The sequence below is a fragment of the Tripterygium wilfordii genome, chromosome 14, assembly GCF_013401445.1.
Source record: "Tripterygium wilfordii isolate XIE 37 chromosome 14, ASM1340144v1, whole genome shotgun sequence".
Lineage (NCBI taxonomy): Eukaryota > Viridiplantae > Streptophyta > Magnoliopsida > Celastrales > Celastraceae > Tripterygium > Tripterygium wilfordii.
The window spans coordinates 13,293,426-13,313,233 of NC_052245.1; the positions used below are offsets into that span (position 1 = coordinate 13,293,426).

At 37.8% G+C, this 19,808-nt stretch overlaps 3 protein-coding genes across 9 annotated transcripts; 1 reads left to right on the forward strand and 2 right to left on the reverse strand.

The window, feature by feature from the left end:
* Positions 1–853: 853 nt before the first annotated feature.
* LOC120015062 (YTH domain-containing protein ECT1-like) lies at positions 854–6,404 on the reverse strand. Of its 3 annotated transcripts, none has more exons than XM_038867268.1 (8): positions 6,055–6,404; positions 5,001–5,064; positions 4,711–4,855; positions 4,556–4,626; positions 3,963–4,442; positions 3,136–3,681; positions 2,798–3,010; positions 854–1,826 (listed from the first exon to the last, which is right to left on the reverse strand). In XM_038867268.1, exons 2-8 carry the CDS (start codon positions 5,046–5,048, stop codon positions 1,215–1,217), a joined length of 2,115 nt encoding a protein of 704 aa, XP_038723196.1. In that variant the 5' UTR covers positions 5,049–5,064; positions 6,055–6,404; the 3' UTR covers positions 854–1,214. The 3 variants fall into 3 exon arrangements, with proteins under 3 accessions (XP_038723196.1, XP_038723195.1, XP_038723197.1); XM_038867267.1 differs by having other exon boundaries at positions 6,112–6,403; XM_038867269.1 differs by lacking the exon at positions 5,001–5,064 and having other exon boundaries at positions 6,112–6,403.
* A 1,390-nt stretch (positions 6,405–7,794) lies between these two features.
* LOC120015460 (importin beta-like SAD2 homolog) lies at positions 7,795–18,186 on the reverse strand. Of its 5 annotated transcripts, none has more exons than XM_038867900.1 (21): positions 17,983–18,186; positions 17,087–17,235; positions 16,781–16,951; positions 16,097–16,207; positions 15,926–16,003; positions 15,119–15,315; positions 14,949–15,009; positions 14,581–14,655; positions 14,327–14,404; positions 14,142–14,204; positions 13,974–14,057; positions 13,690–13,886; positions 13,545–13,584; positions 13,297–13,440; positions 12,870–12,989; positions 12,564–12,779; positions 11,810–11,986; positions 10,688–11,363; positions 9,928–10,181; positions 9,665–9,797; positions 7,795–8,169 (listed from the first exon to the last, which is right to left on the reverse strand). In XM_038867900.1, exons 1-21 carry the CDS (start codon positions 18,122–18,124, stop codon positions 8,018–8,020), a joined length of 3,318 nt encoding a protein of 1,105 aa, XP_038723828.1. In that variant the 5' UTR covers positions 18,125–18,186; the 3' UTR covers positions 7,795–8,017. The 5 variants fall into 5 exon arrangements, with proteins under 5 accessions (XP_038723828.1, XP_038723827.1, XP_038723826.1 ...); XM_038867899.1 differs by having other exon boundaries at positions 9,949–10,181; positions 17,063–17,235; XM_038867898.1 differs by having other exon boundaries at positions 17,063–17,235.
* Positions 18,187–18,390: 204 nt separating this feature from the next.
* On the forward strand, positions 18,391–19,607 carry LOC120015686 (1-Cys peroxiredoxin). The gene is made up of 4 exons (XM_038868214.1): positions 18,391–18,614; positions 18,760–18,908; positions 19,001–19,147; positions 19,231–19,607. Exons 1-4 carry the CDS (start codon positions 18,497–18,499, stop codon positions 19,474–19,476), a joined length of 660 nt encoding a protein of 219 aa, XP_038724142.1. The 5' UTR covers positions 18,391–18,496; the 3' UTR covers positions 19,477–19,607.
* Positions 19,608–19,808: the final 201 nt, after the last annotated feature.

A 19,808-nucleotide genomic window follows, 5' to 3' on the forward strand; every position in this document is an offset into this window, starting at 1 on the left:
TTCCCAAATCATTAATCTTGATTACTCTTCCTATTCTGAATTAACACAGACGTCTTACCTACCAATCTTCCTATTTAGGGATCTGGTTGGTTACAAATTCACAATTGAATATGAATTGTTATAGGGTTTCAGGTGATTAATTTGAGATCCACGTCAAAATTAATTAAACTCCTTTTTTCTTTTGCTAAAGAGATTTAATTAGCTATGGACATTAACAACTTATTGCCAAAACTGGCACTGCACATTTGGAAGCGAAAGTCCAAGTCACCCACTGAATTTGATCTCAAAACTTGTAGCCAACCTGTAGAAAAAGCCATAGCTCTCTCTCTTCCTTCTGCAATGTATATTTCTACATGTTGTATTATAATAATAGCATTAGCATGCCATGTAGTATGTATCAACCAAGAGAGAGACGGGGATGACACTGTTGAGATGCCAGAAATACCTAAAGCTCTTGTTGGCAAATGCTCCAAATGGATTCTTTTACTCACATTCTACTTGGTTAAACACATACATACTACTTTCTTTGTACTGGATTGTCAGACATTTAACCACAATACAAGGGCAGCAGTATCAAACTAATAGGCAAAACGATGCCCAGACAGAAGAAATTAGATGCACACATCATAAGAGTTAAATTTACATGGAAATATCTATCATCAGCACAAATTCTCCCCTTGCATCATCAGTAGATGCAGTATTGACGGCTAATGACAGGAAGAAAACATTCACTTTACTGCCCAGAATAGTAAGAGGCAAGAAAAAGCTGCACACCAAACCTATCTCATGTTAGCAAAAACAAAATGCACTATAGAAGAAACAGGAAGCATCAATATATAAATAACTGCAAAAGTACCAGAAAATGCAATGGTAACAAGTATCATTTATAACTTGAGCGTTTAAACAATTAATTTTAAGACACAATGTAATACAAAAGATATCTAGATTTCATCATTCTTTCAGTAATGATAGGGTTCTCCCCCACAAAACACTTGACATCACTGGGAAGTGGATCGAAATGACCACAAGTGAAGTACAAAGGGGGCAACATTAATAGAGGCTGAACTGAACAATACTTCAATTGGTATTGACTATAATCAACTACTGAGTATGACGCGCTCAGCTTTACAATAATCCGCCCACACCAAAATCACCAAAACATGCAGCAACACAAATGAAATCTCAATTACTCACAAGCCTCCATCTTGTTAGTACTATGGCGCTTTTTTTGCAATAGCATCACCCTTGTCAAGCTGTAGGGTCCTAGGGTCAAGCAGAATCGTACCCACGGTTAGAAAACCAGACGACTTGGCTAATCCATTAACTTTCACCGGCATTGAACCCACCGTTACAATGTCAGTAGGTGCAGTATTTGGAGAAGCAGTTACATCAGCTAAGGGTTTACACTTCGCCTGCTTAGGATTTATACTGAGTGAACCAATCTTTAGAGTAGATGAAACATCATCTTTGGTTTCAACAATGCCATGCTCGGCATTTTCATTTTTTTTGCTCCAATCATTGACATCCGAAGTTTCAGAAACCTGCTTGGGTCTAGAGGCTCCATTTCCATTCAAGCTGTCAGTCTCATTTTGCTTAGTAATCCTCTCATCTTCATGCACAGGTAACTCAACACAATTTAGCTTGCGGGAAGAATATAAAGCAGATGCCACAAATGGCCTCTCAAAGCTTCTAACTAAAAGTCTGGCTTTCTCATCCTGCATAATTTTTTGGCGGTTCTCATAATACATGAAGTCATCAAGTAAAGATGTCCTCGCAGTAAGGTTTTTGAATATTTTCAGTATCTCCAAGCCTTGGTAATATGGTATCTGCAAATCAGAAACAATTACATAAATAAATAACTACAAGAAGCAGTTTCCAAGTACGTTTCCAAGGGAGAGCAAATAGAATCCTAATATTACAAGCCCATGTCAACAGAACTCCACACTGATTCAAATGGTCATATGTGAAGCAAGTGGGCAATGAATATGGGTTTGAAAAAAACTGGTTGTCACCAGACCATATCTAGTTCATCTTCAACTGGTATTCTGTTTGTCAAAAATGATAACAAAGAGTATGCCTTAGGGAGACCACCCAAGGTTCAATGCAAGAACCCTATTGTTGTAAGCTCAGCCAAAAGGCAATGTCCTCATCTTTTTCTAGGAGATCATCTAATTTCAATATTTCAAGATTAATCCTTCTACTTGTGGTGCATTTGACTTGAATCACATTAACATCACATAACTCAACCATCACCATCACGCATTACAACCAGTATCATACATGTTTCATATATAGACAATACAAAAATGGAAACATCACATGCATAAACAACAAAAACTCCCATAAAACAAATTTTGAATCACTCATGTTGTTGTAAAAGGTAAAATACCTATATATCAACATGACAACATTAATATACTAATATTATTTATCAAAGAAGTAAGACAAGACAATAAAACTTGATGTAGAGAAATATTAAACATCAGAAAGGGGAAATGAGTACAAGCCAAAAAAACATTTAACTAATTATCAGAGTAGGCATCTCATAGCATGTCATCAATTGTAAATGAAGAGATTTAAACAAAAAAGAGAGACATGTATTCCCCTAGTCAAACCCTAACTAAAGATGCATAGAAATCATACTAAAGATTTTTGCTGGAATTATGCTAATTATACACATACTATGCACATGTCTCATATGTCACACATCTCACAATATCTCATCTAACACATGAATGAGAACTAAGAACGTCCAAACAACGACAATACATACTCCTAAACACATGCACACACATACCTCTTGTGTGTCCCTGCTATTAGTCACTGGTTTGTTCTCATTGTTCTCTAATATGATGTGCCTAAAGTTGTTATTCGATATGTCTTTAATGATATGCCACTTGACAGCAAAGCTACCACTCCATTTATCCTGCTGCCAGAAATCCATATCCCTATGAAAGTCAACTGGGCCCATCATCTGTGCAACACCACAAAATTGACCACTTGCATTTACCTGCACGCAGAACATAGGTTTAACATTATGTGACAACAAAAATACTACTCAACTGAGAAAGTTTTACATTTTAGTTATGAGAATTTCCATATCAACATACTTAGTAGCTGACTAGCAGTACTCACAGAAAAAAACAAGAAGATGGGACAGCTTCCAGCTTTTCCAGCAGCCACTGTCTGTGCATCTTCATAAGCACTCTGAAGCTTTTTGTTTCCATGTGGCGTCGAAGACCAAACGTTATATTTGATACTCTTGTGTACATCATCCTCACTATATGACTTTATAACAAAAAACTTTGCATCGACATAATTGACCGGAAAATCATCCATGTTGTACTGATCAGTATAGATGATGATATTTTCTTCCGAGTTGCTATTGCCTGCTTTGGTGGTGTAGGCTTTAACAGCCAATTGATTTTTTGATCTGTTGGTTCTACGACCTCGGTTCTGTTCACCCCATGCATCTGCACTCACATTTACATCATTAAGAGTTCTGCCAACATGAACCTTTGCTCGAAAGTTATCCACTCCAGCCCGACCATGAGCACTTGATCCAAACTCAGAAAAAACATTATTGACATGGGAAGCAACTTTTGCTTGATTATGTTGAGATAAAAATTTTCCACTAGATAAGTTATCAATTGGCTGAATGGATCCAGAAGCATTTCTATTCTGTAAACGAAAGAAAACAAGAGGAAATTAGATAAAAGTAACTGAGCCGGAAAACATATCTTATACTGTAATTGGCATCATGCTCCTGAAAAACTGATAAATTCATTTTCCAAACAACAATCAGAAAATTAGCGACAGAATATACACTAAAAACCCAAAAAAATAAAATATGAAGTGAGAACAGCTTCACTAGGGCAACATATAATCTAACGTCTGCTCCATCGAAAGAAAAATGAAAAGATTTGCTCTTAAAACAGCTCATTAACCTAGCACATTCATACCTGCAGAACATGCGACGATGTCGTGGTAGGAAAACTACCAGAAGAAACACTTCCATGGTTTACCGATTGCTTGCTCTGGCCTGCATTAAACCTTGTCCCTTCTGATACCTTACTTGAGAAATCTGTACGATTTGAAGCATGCTTTGGAGGGTTTCTGGGGAAGGTTGAAGATGCTGCAGCAAGACTACGCTTCCCACCATTACCATTGGGTCCATCAACAATTGCTGTATTAGTGTCCAACAAGGGGAACTGTGAACTATCAGGGACCATATCTGGATGAACGACCGTAGGAGCATAAGCAGGTGAAGATACGGGGTTTTGATAAGGAGAAATTGTATAATACTGTTCAGCCCCCAAAGATGGGTTATCGACTCCAATCACAGCACCAGGTATGTAAGGATTATAGGGGTTATATGGGGACTGGGCATATCCATAGCCAGGAGGATAATATACATAAAACATGTTTTCAGTCTCTGCACCCTGTAGCACACAATGGGTCAATGAGAACCAGAATTAATGAGTTAGAAGTAAAATCTTTCCATTTTTAGCAGCATAAGTTTGCGAGATAGATTTAGTGCAAAAAAACCACACACCGTGTACTGGATTTCAGGACCATCCACACCAAATCTATGATGGTCCTCCCATTCACCAGGTGATTCAAATCCTGAGCACAATCAATGAACATATGACATAAGTGAGTCAGCATTAAGTATGACCTCAGTCTACTAAGATTAGACCTCTACATTACCTGTACAATAGTAACCATAGTTGGTGGCAGTTGGATAGTACAAGTTCTGATCAATGACAAAGTCTGAGTTTCCCTCGTTGTACATGGTTTGAACTTGTTCAAGAAGTGAGCTCGTCAAAAGAAAGTTTGATTCCACGCCTTGAATCTGAATAGGAATAGATGAGTTAACCAGCGTTAAATGATCAACATAAAAGCAACGTCATACAAACTTAGCTACACTCCAGCCAAACATGGACCTAAACAAACAAGACAAATAGGCCAATATGATAGAAGAATCACGAAGCAAATACCAGATTGTTTCCTAGTTTCCCATGTTCAGGAACATTATACATTTCCATTCCAGGACTGCCATCCCTGAATAAGTACAGGAATTAAAAGTAAGATTACACTACAAATCATTAGAGAATACACTAAATAACTTGGATTCGCCAAAATGAAAAAAGATTACTCGAAATAAAAAGGGGACATCAATGGATCAGAGAACCCATAGTGAAATGCACCACTCATGATATCTCACAAGATTTCAAAAGAAAGAATCAGGCTAATCAAAACTAATCAGCGCATCATTTTTCAAAATAAAATTCCCCTTTTCTTCTTCTGTTTCATAATATATCAGGAAGCAAATAACAAAGACATGAACTTTCTTCTATGCTGCAGCTTGATTAGGCAGAACGAAACCCAAAAAAAAAAGTACATGAATTATTCAGGGCCCCCTAGAAGAAGTAACACTTCTGAAGGTACAGGAAGATAGACATAACGATGAATGGGGCATTTCGGAAAGGTGAAAACATATCCACTGCTGAGATTATCAACAAAAGAATCAGAACATAGGTTTGGCAGGGTAAGTATTAATTCCACCCAAAAAGGAGAAGCCTAGATTTCCAATGAGGAATAGACAGATCCTAAAAGCTTCAACCCTTTTTTGTCTAACCCTAAGGAAGGCAGACTCACTGCTGAGATAAAAGCATACAAGGAAAGCGTACCCATAATTGAGCCGAAGAAGGGGACTAGTAAAGATTTAAATCGGTTTTACAAGCCATCCTCAATATTTCACTTAAGGGCCTATTAAAGACTGCACGGCTCCACCTTCACAGTCAATGCAACTCAATGGCACAAAACAAACTCAATCGCAGTAAAACATTCCAGATAACAGCATAAGCATCAATGGATCAACGCAAACGACAATCCCAGATAAGGCACCAGAACCACTCAAATACTCAACTCCAATAAATCCAAACTAGTTCAAAAACACAGAAAACGAGCTGAAAATAACTAGAATGAATAACTTGAATCAGCAAAGAAAAACACATAACAAAAAAATAAAAAAATTCAGAATATCGTTACCTCAAGTCAATCAAAAAGACAACAAAAAGGAGCCAAGAGAAGAGAAAAATAAATTACCAGGGAAGAACGAAATTCAGGGCATACTTAACCTAGAAGGTTCGAGGGAGAGATTTGGGAATTCAAAGAGAGAGGAGGGCGTTATACGGAACATAATTTTATTCCCTTAAAAAGTATTTTTAATTAATATATATATATATATATATATATATTATACGTATTTCAAGGTAAGCACGCCTGAGATTCCCTAACCCAACCCTAGAAAGACGAAGTAGAGAAAGAAGGAGAAGAAGAGCCGGAGAAAGACAAGAGTAGAAAGGAAAGGAAAGGAAAGGAAAGGGGTGGTGGGTGGAAAGAGAGGCGCAGCGAGATTCCAATTCCATGCCTCAAAACGAAGCGTTTTTGTGGTGAAGATTTCAGGGAAATGGCGGAACTGCCCATGGTTTATTTCATAAACATCGCGACTGCCACATGAAACGGCGTCGTAAGGAAAGTGGTGAAATTTTCCCTCCTATAATTTACCCAATTCAGTTGGGGGACTAATCTTGGATAGACATCTTTGCCCGCTCCACTCCAACGACCGTTCAATCTAATCCTCTCTTCTCGTCTCTTCTGCATAAAATAAATAAATAGTCAACTCCATGCGATGGAGTTTTAGGTAATTTTTTTGCATAAGAGTTGGATATGGAAATTAAGTGGGGGGTTCTTATTCTTTGCTCTTGTTGTTGGAACCAGAATTTATTTCTTCCCCTGGCTTCAATTGTTTTTTTTTCTTTTAAAAGATTCGTATTTGAAAGCTACTCGAAATTTCCTTGAAAAGATCCCTTGCTTGGAGTCGATCGCATTCCACATAAATATAAAATTAAATATGCTTATCTATCCATCCATCCATCCATCTATATATATATATAGTCATAGACATGTCGTATGAAGAAAAGGTATGCAAATTTCGAAATCATTTATTTGATAATGTTGATGAATTCAAACAAATGGGATCGCATACACATACACCAAGTTGGCAGCAGCCTGAGTCAGTGAGTTGCATCCAAGCTTTTGAATGCACAGCACAATTTCAACGTCTTGATGAGCCCATCCACTCTTCTAATAATGAGCCGGAGCCTCTGGACCAAATGCCCAGCCCAAAACTGACTTCCATGTCTGGATGAGCCCATCTGCTCTTCTAACAATGAGCCGAGCCGAGCCGAGCCGCCCTTTTGTACGCCTATTGGCAATTATCATAGTTTCTTCTTAATTAATTGACTAATAAATTTTGAGTACGTATTTGGTGCAGAACAGAAGCGAGATCACTAGTAGAAGTGGGGACACCTGGTCTTCCTAAATCATATAGTCCGTTCAATGACCCGTCCATGGCCAATCATCAAAACCCGACCCACCACCCGATCTCCCTTGTTCATACTATAGGCCCCCTCCAAAGAAAGATGTGCACCCCACCGATGCACGTCCATAGTAATTATTAATTGAGGTAGCAGGTACAGGTTCCTATGATAATTTATCTTTTTAACTAATATTATGTGTTTCTGTTCCCGTATATCATATCATATCATATTCTCTAGTCTCTATATACATAATCGTGTATATATATATATATATATATGTATGTATGTATTATATGATTACATCTCTTTCTATCCTGTGAAACTAATGCATGTATGAAATATTCATTCCTATGTTTCACAGTCCATGGACAAATAATACGACAAAATGTAAATAGAAGACAAAAGGTAACATTAGTTGTCTGCTTAATACGTATTATGCTAAATGGAATCAAGGAAATGGATGTTCAGATGGCCAAATAGAAAGCTTTTCTTGCCTAACATTAAGGTCTACTACTTCTCCACCACCAAAACAGCTCAGGAATGGGCGGCTAATTTGAAATATGCTGCAACTAAATGCAAAATAAAACTGCCGTTGCCAACATAAACCAAATACCTGAAGAATGGCTTCCTTAGATAGCAGGAAAGAACAACCTACATTCAGGAAAAACTCCCAGGAATTTCAAAACAAGTTGCACTGGCAATCCCTGTTGTTGCAAGCAAATATGGTATCTCTCAATCAACAACCAAACAGTTTTCTGTAGATTCACTTCTTTCAAGGAACCTGCAACCCCCCACCACCACAAAAGCAAATGCAAATGCATTGGTAAACAATTGCATCTCAAAGGATATTATACCCATTAGACTGCAGCAGGATATAAATGCCTACCACATACATTAAACAAAGATAACAGCCAACGTCCTTTAAATAGTTGGCAATGTATACTCACACAAGCAAACACAATGACAACCATAAATGGCTACTCATCAAATTCTCATAGAAATACTTCTAAAATCTTTTGACTGAAAGAACTCTGAATATGCTGACCACTACTCAATTTCATTGTGGTTAATTTTTCCCAGGCAGTTGGAACATAAACTTTCTAATGCATCAATGATCAGGAAGATGTGGAAATCATTTGAAATCTCTCTGTTACTGCCAGCATTTTATGAAGGACTGGAACAATATTGTTCAGGGTATTGTGGAAGGAAGAGTCAACCCTGACTGATAGAGCAGCCCATCGCAAGCACTGGACAAGTTGACAAAGGTTGTGGAAGGTTGTAGCCCAAATAACACATGACTTTGTCGAAACCCTGTGAGTTCATACATCACTACAACAAATCGGAACAGGCTTAGTGTCAACCATTGCTCCAAACCTATTGTGATGAGGAACTCCCCTATAACTCCATTAGTCCTAACACTAGCTACAACTTCTTCATACATATCCTTGATCATAGTAATATAACTAATTGAAACTCTTCTCCTCTCTCAAATCCACCACATTACTTTTGCATTCTAAAGTAATTTATCCCTAAAAGCTATATACTTATCCCCTTTTAGATTTCACTGCCTAATTTTATACTCTCGTGCTACTCTACTTCACTTTACAGTCCTTACAAAGTCTTCTGTCTATCTTTTGTGTGAGAATGAAATCTATTTGACTAGAGTTATGTCCACTCCTAAAGGTAATTAAATGTGATTATCTCTTCTAAAATAAGATATTTACTAACCACAAGTTATACGACACAAAAAACTCAAATAATTTCTCCAACCTCATTTCTATCCCCAACCCATACTCCCCATGTACACCATCAAAGTTTCCAACCTCTCTCCCAACATGTCCATTTAGGCCTCCTCCTAAAATTACTCTCTACTTGGAATGCCCTGAACAATCTTATCAAGGTACACCCAAAATTATTTCTTGGTATTTTCATCTAATCCTATTTGTGGGATGTAAGCACTCATGACATTGATTAGCTCCTTCCCTAGCACCAATTTAGCCATTAAGATCCTATCGCTTTCCTTCTTATCTACAACATTTTATTTTAGTATGTTATCTATTACTATAATTTGTAACATGTGTACCATAATTTATAAATTATAACATGTGTTTTCAATCTCTCTAGATTTTTCACCCACCCATTTAGTCTCCTGGAGACACATTATGTTAACCCTACATCTAATCATGGTGTCAACTAGTTCAGTTATTCTTATAATCATGGACTAGCTTCTTTGACACTTGATAAATATCTTCTAAGAAAAATCTAAACTGATTTACCTAACTCAATTTCATGGTCCTGATCGTCAATATCCCCCTCTTTCACGCTTGCGCCACTTTCCAAGGCAGCAGCTTCTTTAGCATACCTTTCCAGAAACTCCTCCTCTGTTTCTTCACATTCATCTTCAGAATCCTAAAGACAAAAGCGAAGACTATACTCACCTTCCAGATAATGAATGATCAGAAGAATGAGAAGAAAATTTGCTTCCTATGTGCAAGGGTTTCATTTAGAAAACTAGCACAAGATATTTAGAAAGTCGAACCTCATCATCAACTTCCATTTCCTCATCATCAACTTCCATTTCCTCGTCATCAACTTCACTTTCCTCATTATCAACTTCAATGTCCCCATCATCATCATCATCAGTCTCTTCATCTTCATCTTCTGTATCTTCTCCTCCATGCACTTGTTTTAATAGTACCGCTGTCTCCATGAGGGAGCAAAAGCAAGCTCTTGCCAAACCACTTGGATTACCAAGGGACAGCAACCTGTCAACCAACTTTGCCAGCGCTAACACTGAGAAAAAGCAATTGGAAATATCCCTTAATGTTCAGCTTATAAAATAAAATATCTGGGATGAGTGGTAGAGAAGGCTGGCATTTAGAAATAATAATATAAAAAACTAATAATAAAATACTAGAACTGTCAAAACGCTCTAGCATGATAATTTTCATTTCTTCACACCTTATGCTTTTCTTAAGCATGACTGCACGACACATGACAAGGGAGACATTACTTTTCTGTAAGCACGAAAAGATAATTAAGGGAATAAGAATCAATAAGAACATGGCTTTTCTGCGAGTACAACAGCATTTTAAAAACACAGTTCATCAGATATGAGAATTATGAAGCTCCCTCTTCAGGTTGGAGACCCAAGGGAAAGGATTGTTTGGTAAATTAAAAAAAAAATGTCAAGAAATAAGAACAAAAAACAACAGACAACCATGTTGAGCAACGATGGGGTTTAAACATAATGAAAATCAGGTTTCTACTAGTGCATGACAGAATGATGGAGTACTAACCAGCTAACTCCATCTCTGACTTCCAAAATAGTGCCAGTTCAAAAGAGCCTGTACATGCAAAAGCCAGTGCAGATGCCCAGATTTCAAAGTCTTCATCTTTCTCTAGAACACTCTCCACGGTACCAGGATGACATAAATAGCACGATGATATAGCAAGCAACAGAGGCTTCCACATTGATGTAGGGTTGCTTCGAACTTCTCTGAAACGTGAAAATGCTGCCTGGCTAAAAGCACTAACCAGAGATTGCTTCACAATGTCTGTTTCAAAAGAGAAAATTGGGACATGCAGTAACACATGGACAATTGAGCAAACCCTCCATGTTGCCGAGGAACATTGTGAGATGGCCTCACTGACAAAAGCAGCAATGCCTTCGATGATAGATTGTCGTGGCACGGGTGGAGCAGGAGGGGAAGGCATCTGTCCAACGATAAAATTCTTTAGCCCAAATTTGCAGTTTAGATTAACAACTTCCTTAATGCAGTCAAAGACTGATAAATCTCCTGACTCTTCCCAATCATGCCAGTCCGCTATCAGATCTGCCCAAACCAATAATAGCTCTGGTACTTTAAGCTCAAAACTCACATCACTTCCAGTAACAGACAGCAGAACCGACTGGAGAAGTTTTGATGAATCAACCAAGCATAAAAGACATGGAGACACCTCGTCTTCCTCGACCTTGTTAAATTTCAAGGAGAAGAAAATATTTAGTAAGAACCAAACTACCTATTTATGGTAAGTCGACAAAGTAAAATTTAAACAATAACAGAAACCAGTCATTTATCAGAAAATGAAGGCACAGACCAAAAGCTCACAGTTAGACTTTATTAGCATGCAACCATATGAGACTAACCAGACCAAAAACGCAAAAAAAATGAATAACTCCTTAAAAAAGCATTAAAAAGGACAATCCAAGCCATTAATTGAGTTTCTATGTAATCAAAATGGATTCTGAGGAAAATACATCAAAACAAATGTTTTTCACTATATTTTGTATAATAATCAATCTGCCAAAATGATATACACTTAAGTTCAGGAAACATATGAAAGTTGAATCAATCAATGTAATGCATGTACTTTCCAGTGTACAAAGATTTTCACAGAAACGACATTTTGAGACTAACCGCAGAATGCATGGGTGCAAGCCAAGCTTGCTGCAAGAGGGCCGACAAAGCTTTCCCGATGATAGTTCGAGCAGATTTGCACTTTTCACCCAATTCAGTAGGTCCAACCTCTTGAAGAATGTAGTTCTCCCAAGTTCGCACCATCACTGCTAATGTGGCAATACCACTTTCAAACACCTACCATGAATAGATGTAAATTTAACAATACAACTACTCATCAACTATTAATATTTAAAACGTGACTCAAGAGGTTTTTCGTTCAAATCGCACTGCCGCAACTTGGACTATACCAATACTAGTGGCTTGCAGTTGGTTGCTAGTAACCGTAATTTCCTATGCAAGGTGGACCAATGAGGCCCAACCTTGGAGTAGTACCACACCCTCAAAATATACATACGAGTGTCTGTGTGTGTGCACGCGTGAGTGTATTTACAACGTAACCATTTGGCATCAATTGTTCCCAAACAGGTTAAATCAATGGAGGGGGAAAAAACACCCATGCTGTTGAAATGAAGAGAAAGAGTTGAAGCGACAATAACTGTACTACAAGATGTCTTTCAGCTATCCAAATTAAGCATTACAAAATGTAGCATTTGAAGTAAATTATTATATACAGCTGTTATGTAATTTTAAGAACATTTAAATATGGAATGTTTTCATTCTCCTTCATTTAGCATGCCAACTAGGAAATAGAAAGTTAGGAAAAATGTTAAGACTGCAAACTGCCAGTCAAGCCATAGTATTCAAAACATACTGAGAGCCCAGGCCGTTGATCCAAACTTGGATGTCCTTGCTTCAAGAGTGCACCCACCAATGATGAAACAGCGAAAGGAATATGTACTGCAAGACTTTCAATCCCAGCCTCCACAACTGAACTGAGAAGGTTAAATAGTACCTCATCATTTTCATTTTCAATTCTACCAATTACAAATCGAAGGAGAGGCAACCACTTGGGAGGTGGGTAGTCATTCTGAAGAAAAAGCATAGAAGCGAGAATGAGACATTAGACTGCATCATCACTTTAACTGCTTAATTGAAAGGGTCAGGTTAGTAGACCTACTGCAAGAAGCTCTGCAATTGCCCCAACAGCAGAAACCCGCACAAGGTCCCAAGAAGTGTCCCCCTGATCGTTCATTGCCAATGCCTTAAGCAATGAGGAATAGATATCTTCAGTCATATCCTAAAAGGCAAAAATGAATCTAAGAAGAGATGTCCAAGAGCACTGAGCACATAAAAAAAAGAATAACAACAAGAACAAGAAGAATAAAACACAAACAACTCAACTATAACAATAACAGTAATTAACATCAATGAGATCAGTGCTTCAGAAAGTAAATTGGCTCTTGTAATAAAAAAGAAGAAAAGTAAACAGGAATGTATAAAAAGGCAGGCAAATGCAACAGAGGAATTGAGTAATCAGAAAAAAAAAATGCAGCAAAAACAAAGAAATAAGTAGAAGAAATGGTCTGGGTAAGAAAAGGTCTCACTTTGGGTAAACAGGGTGCAAGCTTCCTAAGTACCCAATTTGCAGAGGCAACCAAATATGGTAGACATGTGGGTCCGGTATACAGTGGTAGCACGCGAGTCCTAACCAAAGTCGTCGTGTATTCAGGTTTTTGCACCCTTATATACTGTAAATATGGTAGTGAATGGAAATAAGAGACTCAAAACCGTGACTGTAAACTCTCATCAACCATATTTCACCAATGACCAACAAGAGGTTAGAGTTCCTTACATTTTCCAGGCTACCATATGCCATCAGAACTCCAAAATAGCTGCCAAGGTTAATAGGCTTCAATAATTAGAAAAATATGGAGAGAGAGAGAGAGAGAGAGGCATCCCAAGTGCATAAATTATAAGTGGTATTATGAAATCAGTACTTATAAAGGGCATGCCAATTAACTTGCTCATCTAAAATTCCAGCTTCTAAAGCATTAGCATCATAAGGTAGAGGGAACTTTGACAAGAATGGAAACACCAATAATTCCCCCATATAACAGTGATCCCTGTTCTTTTCGCCTTTCTTACGCTTGGATAAACTTGCAGAACCCTTGGCTGAAATCATCATAGGTGGCCCCTGCAGGCATTAAAGGACGATCTAAATAATAGTTCTATTAAAAGATACTGCTCAAACATATTTCACAATGAATTGTCAAGCACAAACCTTTGACATTGAAATAACACCTAGTAAGTTTATAGCACTTTCTCGTGCTGTAAACAAATCTTCCCTCCATGATAAAACTTCCCCCTGTATACAGCTTAGAAGTGATGATACAATAGGAACCGATTCAAATGACGATTCAAATACAATGATCATAGATGAGTTTCATACAAAATCAGATGGAAGATTCTTCAGCATATAATCATCTGGATCTTCTTCCCACTCTGAAATATCCTAAGTACCAGCATTATAATATGTGAATAAGAAATAGTCAGCTAACATAACTTCTTAACATTCAACAAGTTCAAACAATGGCATAAAGATCTTACTATCCTTTTCTTCACCAGAAATCATACCTTCTCATTTAGCACCAAAATTGGAAAGATAGCAGACTCCAATAGGAAAGAAAAATGAGGTGAAACTAATCTCCATCCCTGTGTCCGATAAAACTAATTATCTTAAAGAACACAATTCACATAAATAAGAACCAAGAAATCTACACATCCTAACCACAGATTATACACCTGTAAAGGTTAGAAATTTTACTAATTAAGATCTAGTGAAACATAACACCCAAAAACTTCGTTCAACTAGCATATCCAGAACTTACAAGGCCTGTCTCCACAGCATGAGAAATCACATCGAAACCCAAAGATAATATTTTCTCAAACAGGAAATCAAGCTTCTGCAACAAGAAAAACACACTGGTGATTTAATTACATTAAAATCAGGTTATCGAGTAAAGAATATTGCTAAAGCATAAAAAATGAACCAGAACCAAAACAAGGAAGGAAAGGAGTTTGAAAGGAAAATATCATCAGCATGCTACAAACACAAAGCTAGTACATAAAGTTATCAGAAATTCAAGACGCATCTGAGCACAAACATGGGGTTCGCACTCAGAAGTCTGCCGAAGAGTCGAAGCAATTAACATTTGTGAGTTTTAAAACAAGACTTGCACTGGAAAAAATTACTAACACGGATATTTGTCGTATGTCTGACTATCCTTAAAGTGCAGTTTATGATATCTGGCATTGACCTGAAAGGATAAAGGGACACATCAAAGGAAGGCAATTAGGATTACTTCATGTGAATAATGACTAATTGAACTAATCCTTCCTTTTGCAAATAACAATTTGCAGAATTACTTATTTGAATACTTCAGGTGTCGGGTCACTAGAGCACAAAAAATGAGCAAACTCCTCTTCCCAACCCTCAACCTCAGCAAATGGCCATCTTCCAGTGTCGGACCGACATTACAACTCAAAGAATCCAAGATCCGGATCAAATTACAACATAACGAAGGCAGATTAGGAGCCAAAGCAGATGGCATATGCGATCTCACCTAATAAATTGTAGCTTAGAAGAAATCGCAAAAGGAAAAGAATAATGGAAAAAAAAGGACGGCTATAAATCTTAAATCTGAAAAAATTAAACAAAAATGAAGGTGCAGAAGCAATGATTATCAGAACACTTTATAAAACAGCATGACTAAGCGGCAAACCAAGCAATCGCCACATTATGCATCGTGGGCCACTCAGACTGTTGACGTTTCTTTTTATATAACCATCATTACAAAGAAGTCATTGCGCCTATTCAATAAAAGGAAAAAGTTGTGTTTCCTCCTGTTTTCTTTTTTGGAAGTGTTTAGATGGGGTGAAAATATTGCTTGCCTCTTCCTCCTTTACTAGAGAGTCATAGTAATCTCTTGAAGGAATATCAATAGCGAACATGTATCATTCTTGTATAGAGCACACATAAACACGCTATGATTAACCATTAGAAAGATATTTTCCCCAAATAATAAGATTAAATCTGGGACAGCAACTAGTTAGCGATGACTTGACGTACCATATAATCTAGTGACCTTAACTGACCACACAACGAAATAACCATTGATGTATCCTCAAATCCAATCACCATCTAAATTAAGAAAAAAGGTTACCATTACTTACCGCAAAATATAAGCATTTGCATACCATGAGAAGGATCCTCTCTGTTTCAATTACTGTAAAGCCATTGGTAGATAAATCCTGTATTTTGCATGATAATTGTCATTATGGCAGGCATAGTAAAACAGGTAGGTGCAGATGGGAGATAAATAAGGATTAAAAAAAAAGAATTACCTTTTTAACAATATGGTTAAATACTGCTAGCATGGGTACAAGAATTTCTTTTGCTATTAGCTCTAGCTGTGGTGGGACCGGCTCCTTTGCAAGTTTGGGATTCAAAAAATACTGCCAGAGAAGGAAAATGGACTTAATGCCACCATGTGAAAAAGAAACCCAGTCCAGATCATGTCAGCACATATTCGTTTACAAAGTTGGCAGTGAGAGTTTCAAAACCAACATAGACTCCGGCCTTACCGGCCACCATAGAAATGGACTGTTACACATAATTTAAGACGCAAAAAATGTGTATTCATTAACAACGCAGAAAAAGATGTGTGCGAGATAGTAATCCATTTCTTGTTAGAATTGCAAATTGGCATCGTAATTTCAAATTACAGCAGTAAAGCATACAGAAAATAACAAGAGGATGAATTTGGCATGACCCCATAGCAAACGCCTAATGGCCTATGCTTCCCACATGCTCATCAAATTGTACAAATTTCATTTCACCATCATTCAGAAAACAGTTCAACAAAATCTTGAAGAATTCTCCAAATTTGCCTCGCTTTATTTCCTAGATATGACAAGATTTACTTACAGAATCCAGTCCACGTAGAAAGACAAATAAAATCATAACAGTTGACACTTTACCGAACAGATTAGAGCCATTATAATCAAGCAAGAGAAATTAATATGTACCTGAAAAGGTCTAAGGAGAGTATGAAGAATTGTAAGGGCATTGATGGTATTCCATTGACTGTTTGCACCTTCAAGAATGAGGTTACTATTCTGAATAGCAAACCGCAGTTGAGGCACAAGTTCAGGCCAAGAGTCCTGCTTAACAAACTCGGCAACAACAACGACCCGAAACTGCCAGAGACAAAATCAGCTTCTAATATAAATATCACCACTGTCTAAATTTCTGGAAAAGAAAAAGACCCAGAAAATAACACACGAGAGAAAACGGTAAAATTCATGTACCGTTTCAACTAAAACGTTGAGAACCTGTAAATCAGCTAGAAGCAGAGATTGCATGAGCTGATTCTTAAACTCCTTACTAACTTTCGAATCTGAACCATTGCCTTCAACACTCCGCCTAGTGAAGTTCTTAAGATAAGTGGCCGCTGCAACTCTTTGACCATTACTTTCACCTCCTGCAAGCCAAAAGATAACATGAACATTAACAAATTTACAAGTGTCCCTAATTCAAGTGAAGCATCAGACGCCAAATGACTAGGTCCAAATTGAACCATCAACACTTTAATTTCTCCGATTCTAAATAGTGAACATCACCAGATTAGTCTTCTAGGTGATATTCAAGCCTAATCTATCAATCCTCAACTAGAATCAACTTCATATAAAAAAGGAACTTTTCTTTTATCATAACTTTCACCCCAGAAAGATGACAAATTGCCACAACCAACATAATATAATCGAAAATAAATCACTTTCCTTAATCTAAGAGAATCATCTGACACCAAAACAAACTGTTATTACTTCATTTATCCTTGTTTCATAATTTAAAAAAGCTATAAATATGTTGCCTCAACTCAATTGAAGCATTTCTCAATTCTCAACAAAATCATATTACAGTCAACAGTAATCAGTTGCCTTAAATGAGCTGAAGCATTAAACCCAGAATTTGAACTATTAGTACTCTCATTTCTCTACATTTGTTGAGAGTAAGCACAGCCACTTCCGTTTTCCGTTTTCTAGGTCCAACCAGGCTAGTTTATAGGTCATGTGATACAAATGAACTAAAAAAAATTTTTGGCTGGATATATAATCAACTTCAAAAAAATTTACCGGAGTAAAACTAAACACAAGATTAATTGCACCATGTCCATAGTAAGCACAAAGTAAAATCCATGAACACAAACAATAAGAGTCGCTGAATTTACCGGTGGCTATGGAAAGGAGACCAAAAGGGAACGAGGGGAGGAGAGAGAGGCGATCTAGAGCAACGGTGGACGTACGGACGACATCGGAGTCGGTACTGAATGTGTCGTTTAACTGACAAGCGATTTGAGCAACCGCTTCCATTTCCACAGTTCTCTCCTCCCTCTCCCTGTATGGTTGCTTGGTACCCTAATTCGACCATTTTGCCTGGCATGGAACCATGGAGAGAAATATTTGAGCGGGAATAATGAGGGTATTTATGTAAAAGTATGCGGATTGCCTACGTGGGTAATAGGTATGTTTGACTGACTCCTTGAAGGTTGAATAGAGAGCTCGGCAAGAAAACAACGAAAAAGGGCGTAAACGTGGAAGCAGTGGGGCCATCAACCGCTTACACGTACTCAACGTATGCCACGTTCTCTTCATGCACGGTTTCTTGGCTCTTTTAAAAAACTCCTCTTCCTTTACCCACCCACGACTCATCCATCGAAGTGAAGTCTTTGTTTGTCGTGAAAAATGCCTGGCCTTGCCATCGGAGATACTCTTCCTGATCTTGAAGCCGATAGCACCCATGGAAGGATTAAGCTTTACGACTACATCGGTGATAGCTGGGCCATCATCTTCTCCCACCCTGGTTGCTATTTGTTTCGCTTAATTTCTACTTATTCTCTGTTTGTATTTGATCATCCACACTTGGTGGATGAAAATGGACAAACCAATCTGATAATACTGGTTGTAACGGTGGTGGTTAATGATTATTGATGAGCTTGTATATGCAGGGGATTTCACCCCAGTTTGCACGACCGAGCTCGGTGCAATGGCTTCATATGCACAGGAGTTTGCTCGCAGAGGAGTGAAGCTTGTAGGTTTGTCATGTGATGATGTGCAGTCACATAAGGAGTGGATTGCCGACATTGAAGCCTACTGTGTCAGCCATTTTTTCACTCTCATGCCTTCCTTCTTTGTTACTCTGTTTTTCTAACTAACCATGACGCTCTGTGATTTTTGTGGCGTAAGCAGCAAGGTTGCAAGGTGAATTATCCTATCCTGGCAGATCCCAATAGAGAGATCATCAAGCAACTCAACATGGTTGATCCAGACGAGAAAGACTCGGCAGGAAAGCCACTCCCATCTCGTGCTCTTCATATCGTCGGCCCTGATAAGAAGGTATAAATAATAATACTAATTATACATTTCAGAATCAGTGTTTTTTTTCAAAATTTATACTTTTTGACTGGTTTTTAGTGCAGATTAAACTGAGCTTTCTGTACCCTGCAAGCACTGGGCGTAACATGGATGAGGTAGTGAGGGTACTGGAGTCACTGCAGACGGCGTCAAAGCACAAGGTTGCCACTCCAGTTAACTGGAAACCGGGTGATCCCGTTGTGATATCTCCAAGCGTATCCAACGAGGAGGCCAAGAAGATATTCCCTCAAGGCTTTGAGACTAAGGATCTTCCATCCAAGAAGGATTACCTTCGCTTCACTCGTGTTTGATCCATGTCTCTCTCTCTATATATATATAGATGGAACATGGAAGAAGAACAACATCCTCCGACTGTTTGAAGAAATGAAGCAGTCTACTTTTGTAGCTAGAAGAACGGAACCTTTTGATATATATATATATATATATATATGCAACAGATCATGTGTAAATGCTTATGTATGTGTGCTAATGTATATGTATAGTTTTGTTGGTGTTGGTTGAAAAGTAGTAGTTGTTGTTGTTGTCCCAGTCTTTTGCAATTCAACAAAGGTAAAAATGGCTATATATCTTGCATGCATTTGACAAATTGACCAGGCAAGATCCTGTGATATAGATGAAAATG

Bases quoted from the DNA above. Each gene is read 5' to 3' on its own strand.
- LOC120015686 (XM_038868214.1), top strand. From the start codon at position 18,497: ATGCCTGGCCTTGCCATCGGAGATACTCTTCCTGATCTTGAAGCCGAT. The intron at 18,615-18,759 runs GTTGCTATTTGT...TTGTATATGCAG, and splicing joins CATCATCTTCTCCCACCCTG to GGGATTTCACCCCAGTTTGC. The intron at 19,148-19,230 runs GTATAAATAATA...TTTTTAGTGCAG, and splicing joins TCGTCGGCCCTGATAAGAAG to ATTAAACTGAGCTTTCTGTA.
- LOC120015062 (XM_038867268.1), bottom strand. From the start codon at position 5,048: ATGGAAATGTATAATGTTCCTGAACATGGGAAACTAGGAAACAATCTG. The intron at 3,011-3,135 runs GTGAGTACTGCT...TTCTGCGTGCAG, and splicing joins CCATCTTCTTGTTTTTTTCT to GTAAATGCAAGTGGTCAATT. The intron at 1,827-2,797 runs GTATGTGTGTGC...TCTGATTTGCAG, and splicing joins ATAGCAGGGACACACAAGAG to ATACCATATTACCAAGGCTT.
- LOC120015460 (XM_038867898.1), bottom strand. From the start codon at position 18,124: ATGGAAGCGGTTGCTCAAATCGCTTGTCAGTTAAACGACACATTCAGT. The intron at 13,441-13,544 runs GTAAGGAACTCT...CCATATTTACAG, and splicing joins CATATGGTAGCCTGGAAAAT to TATATAAGGGTGCAAAAACC. The intron at 12,780-12,869 runs GTAGGTCTACTA...CTTTTTCTTCAG, and splicing joins CAATTGCAGAGCTTCTTGCA to AATGACTACCCACCTCCCAA.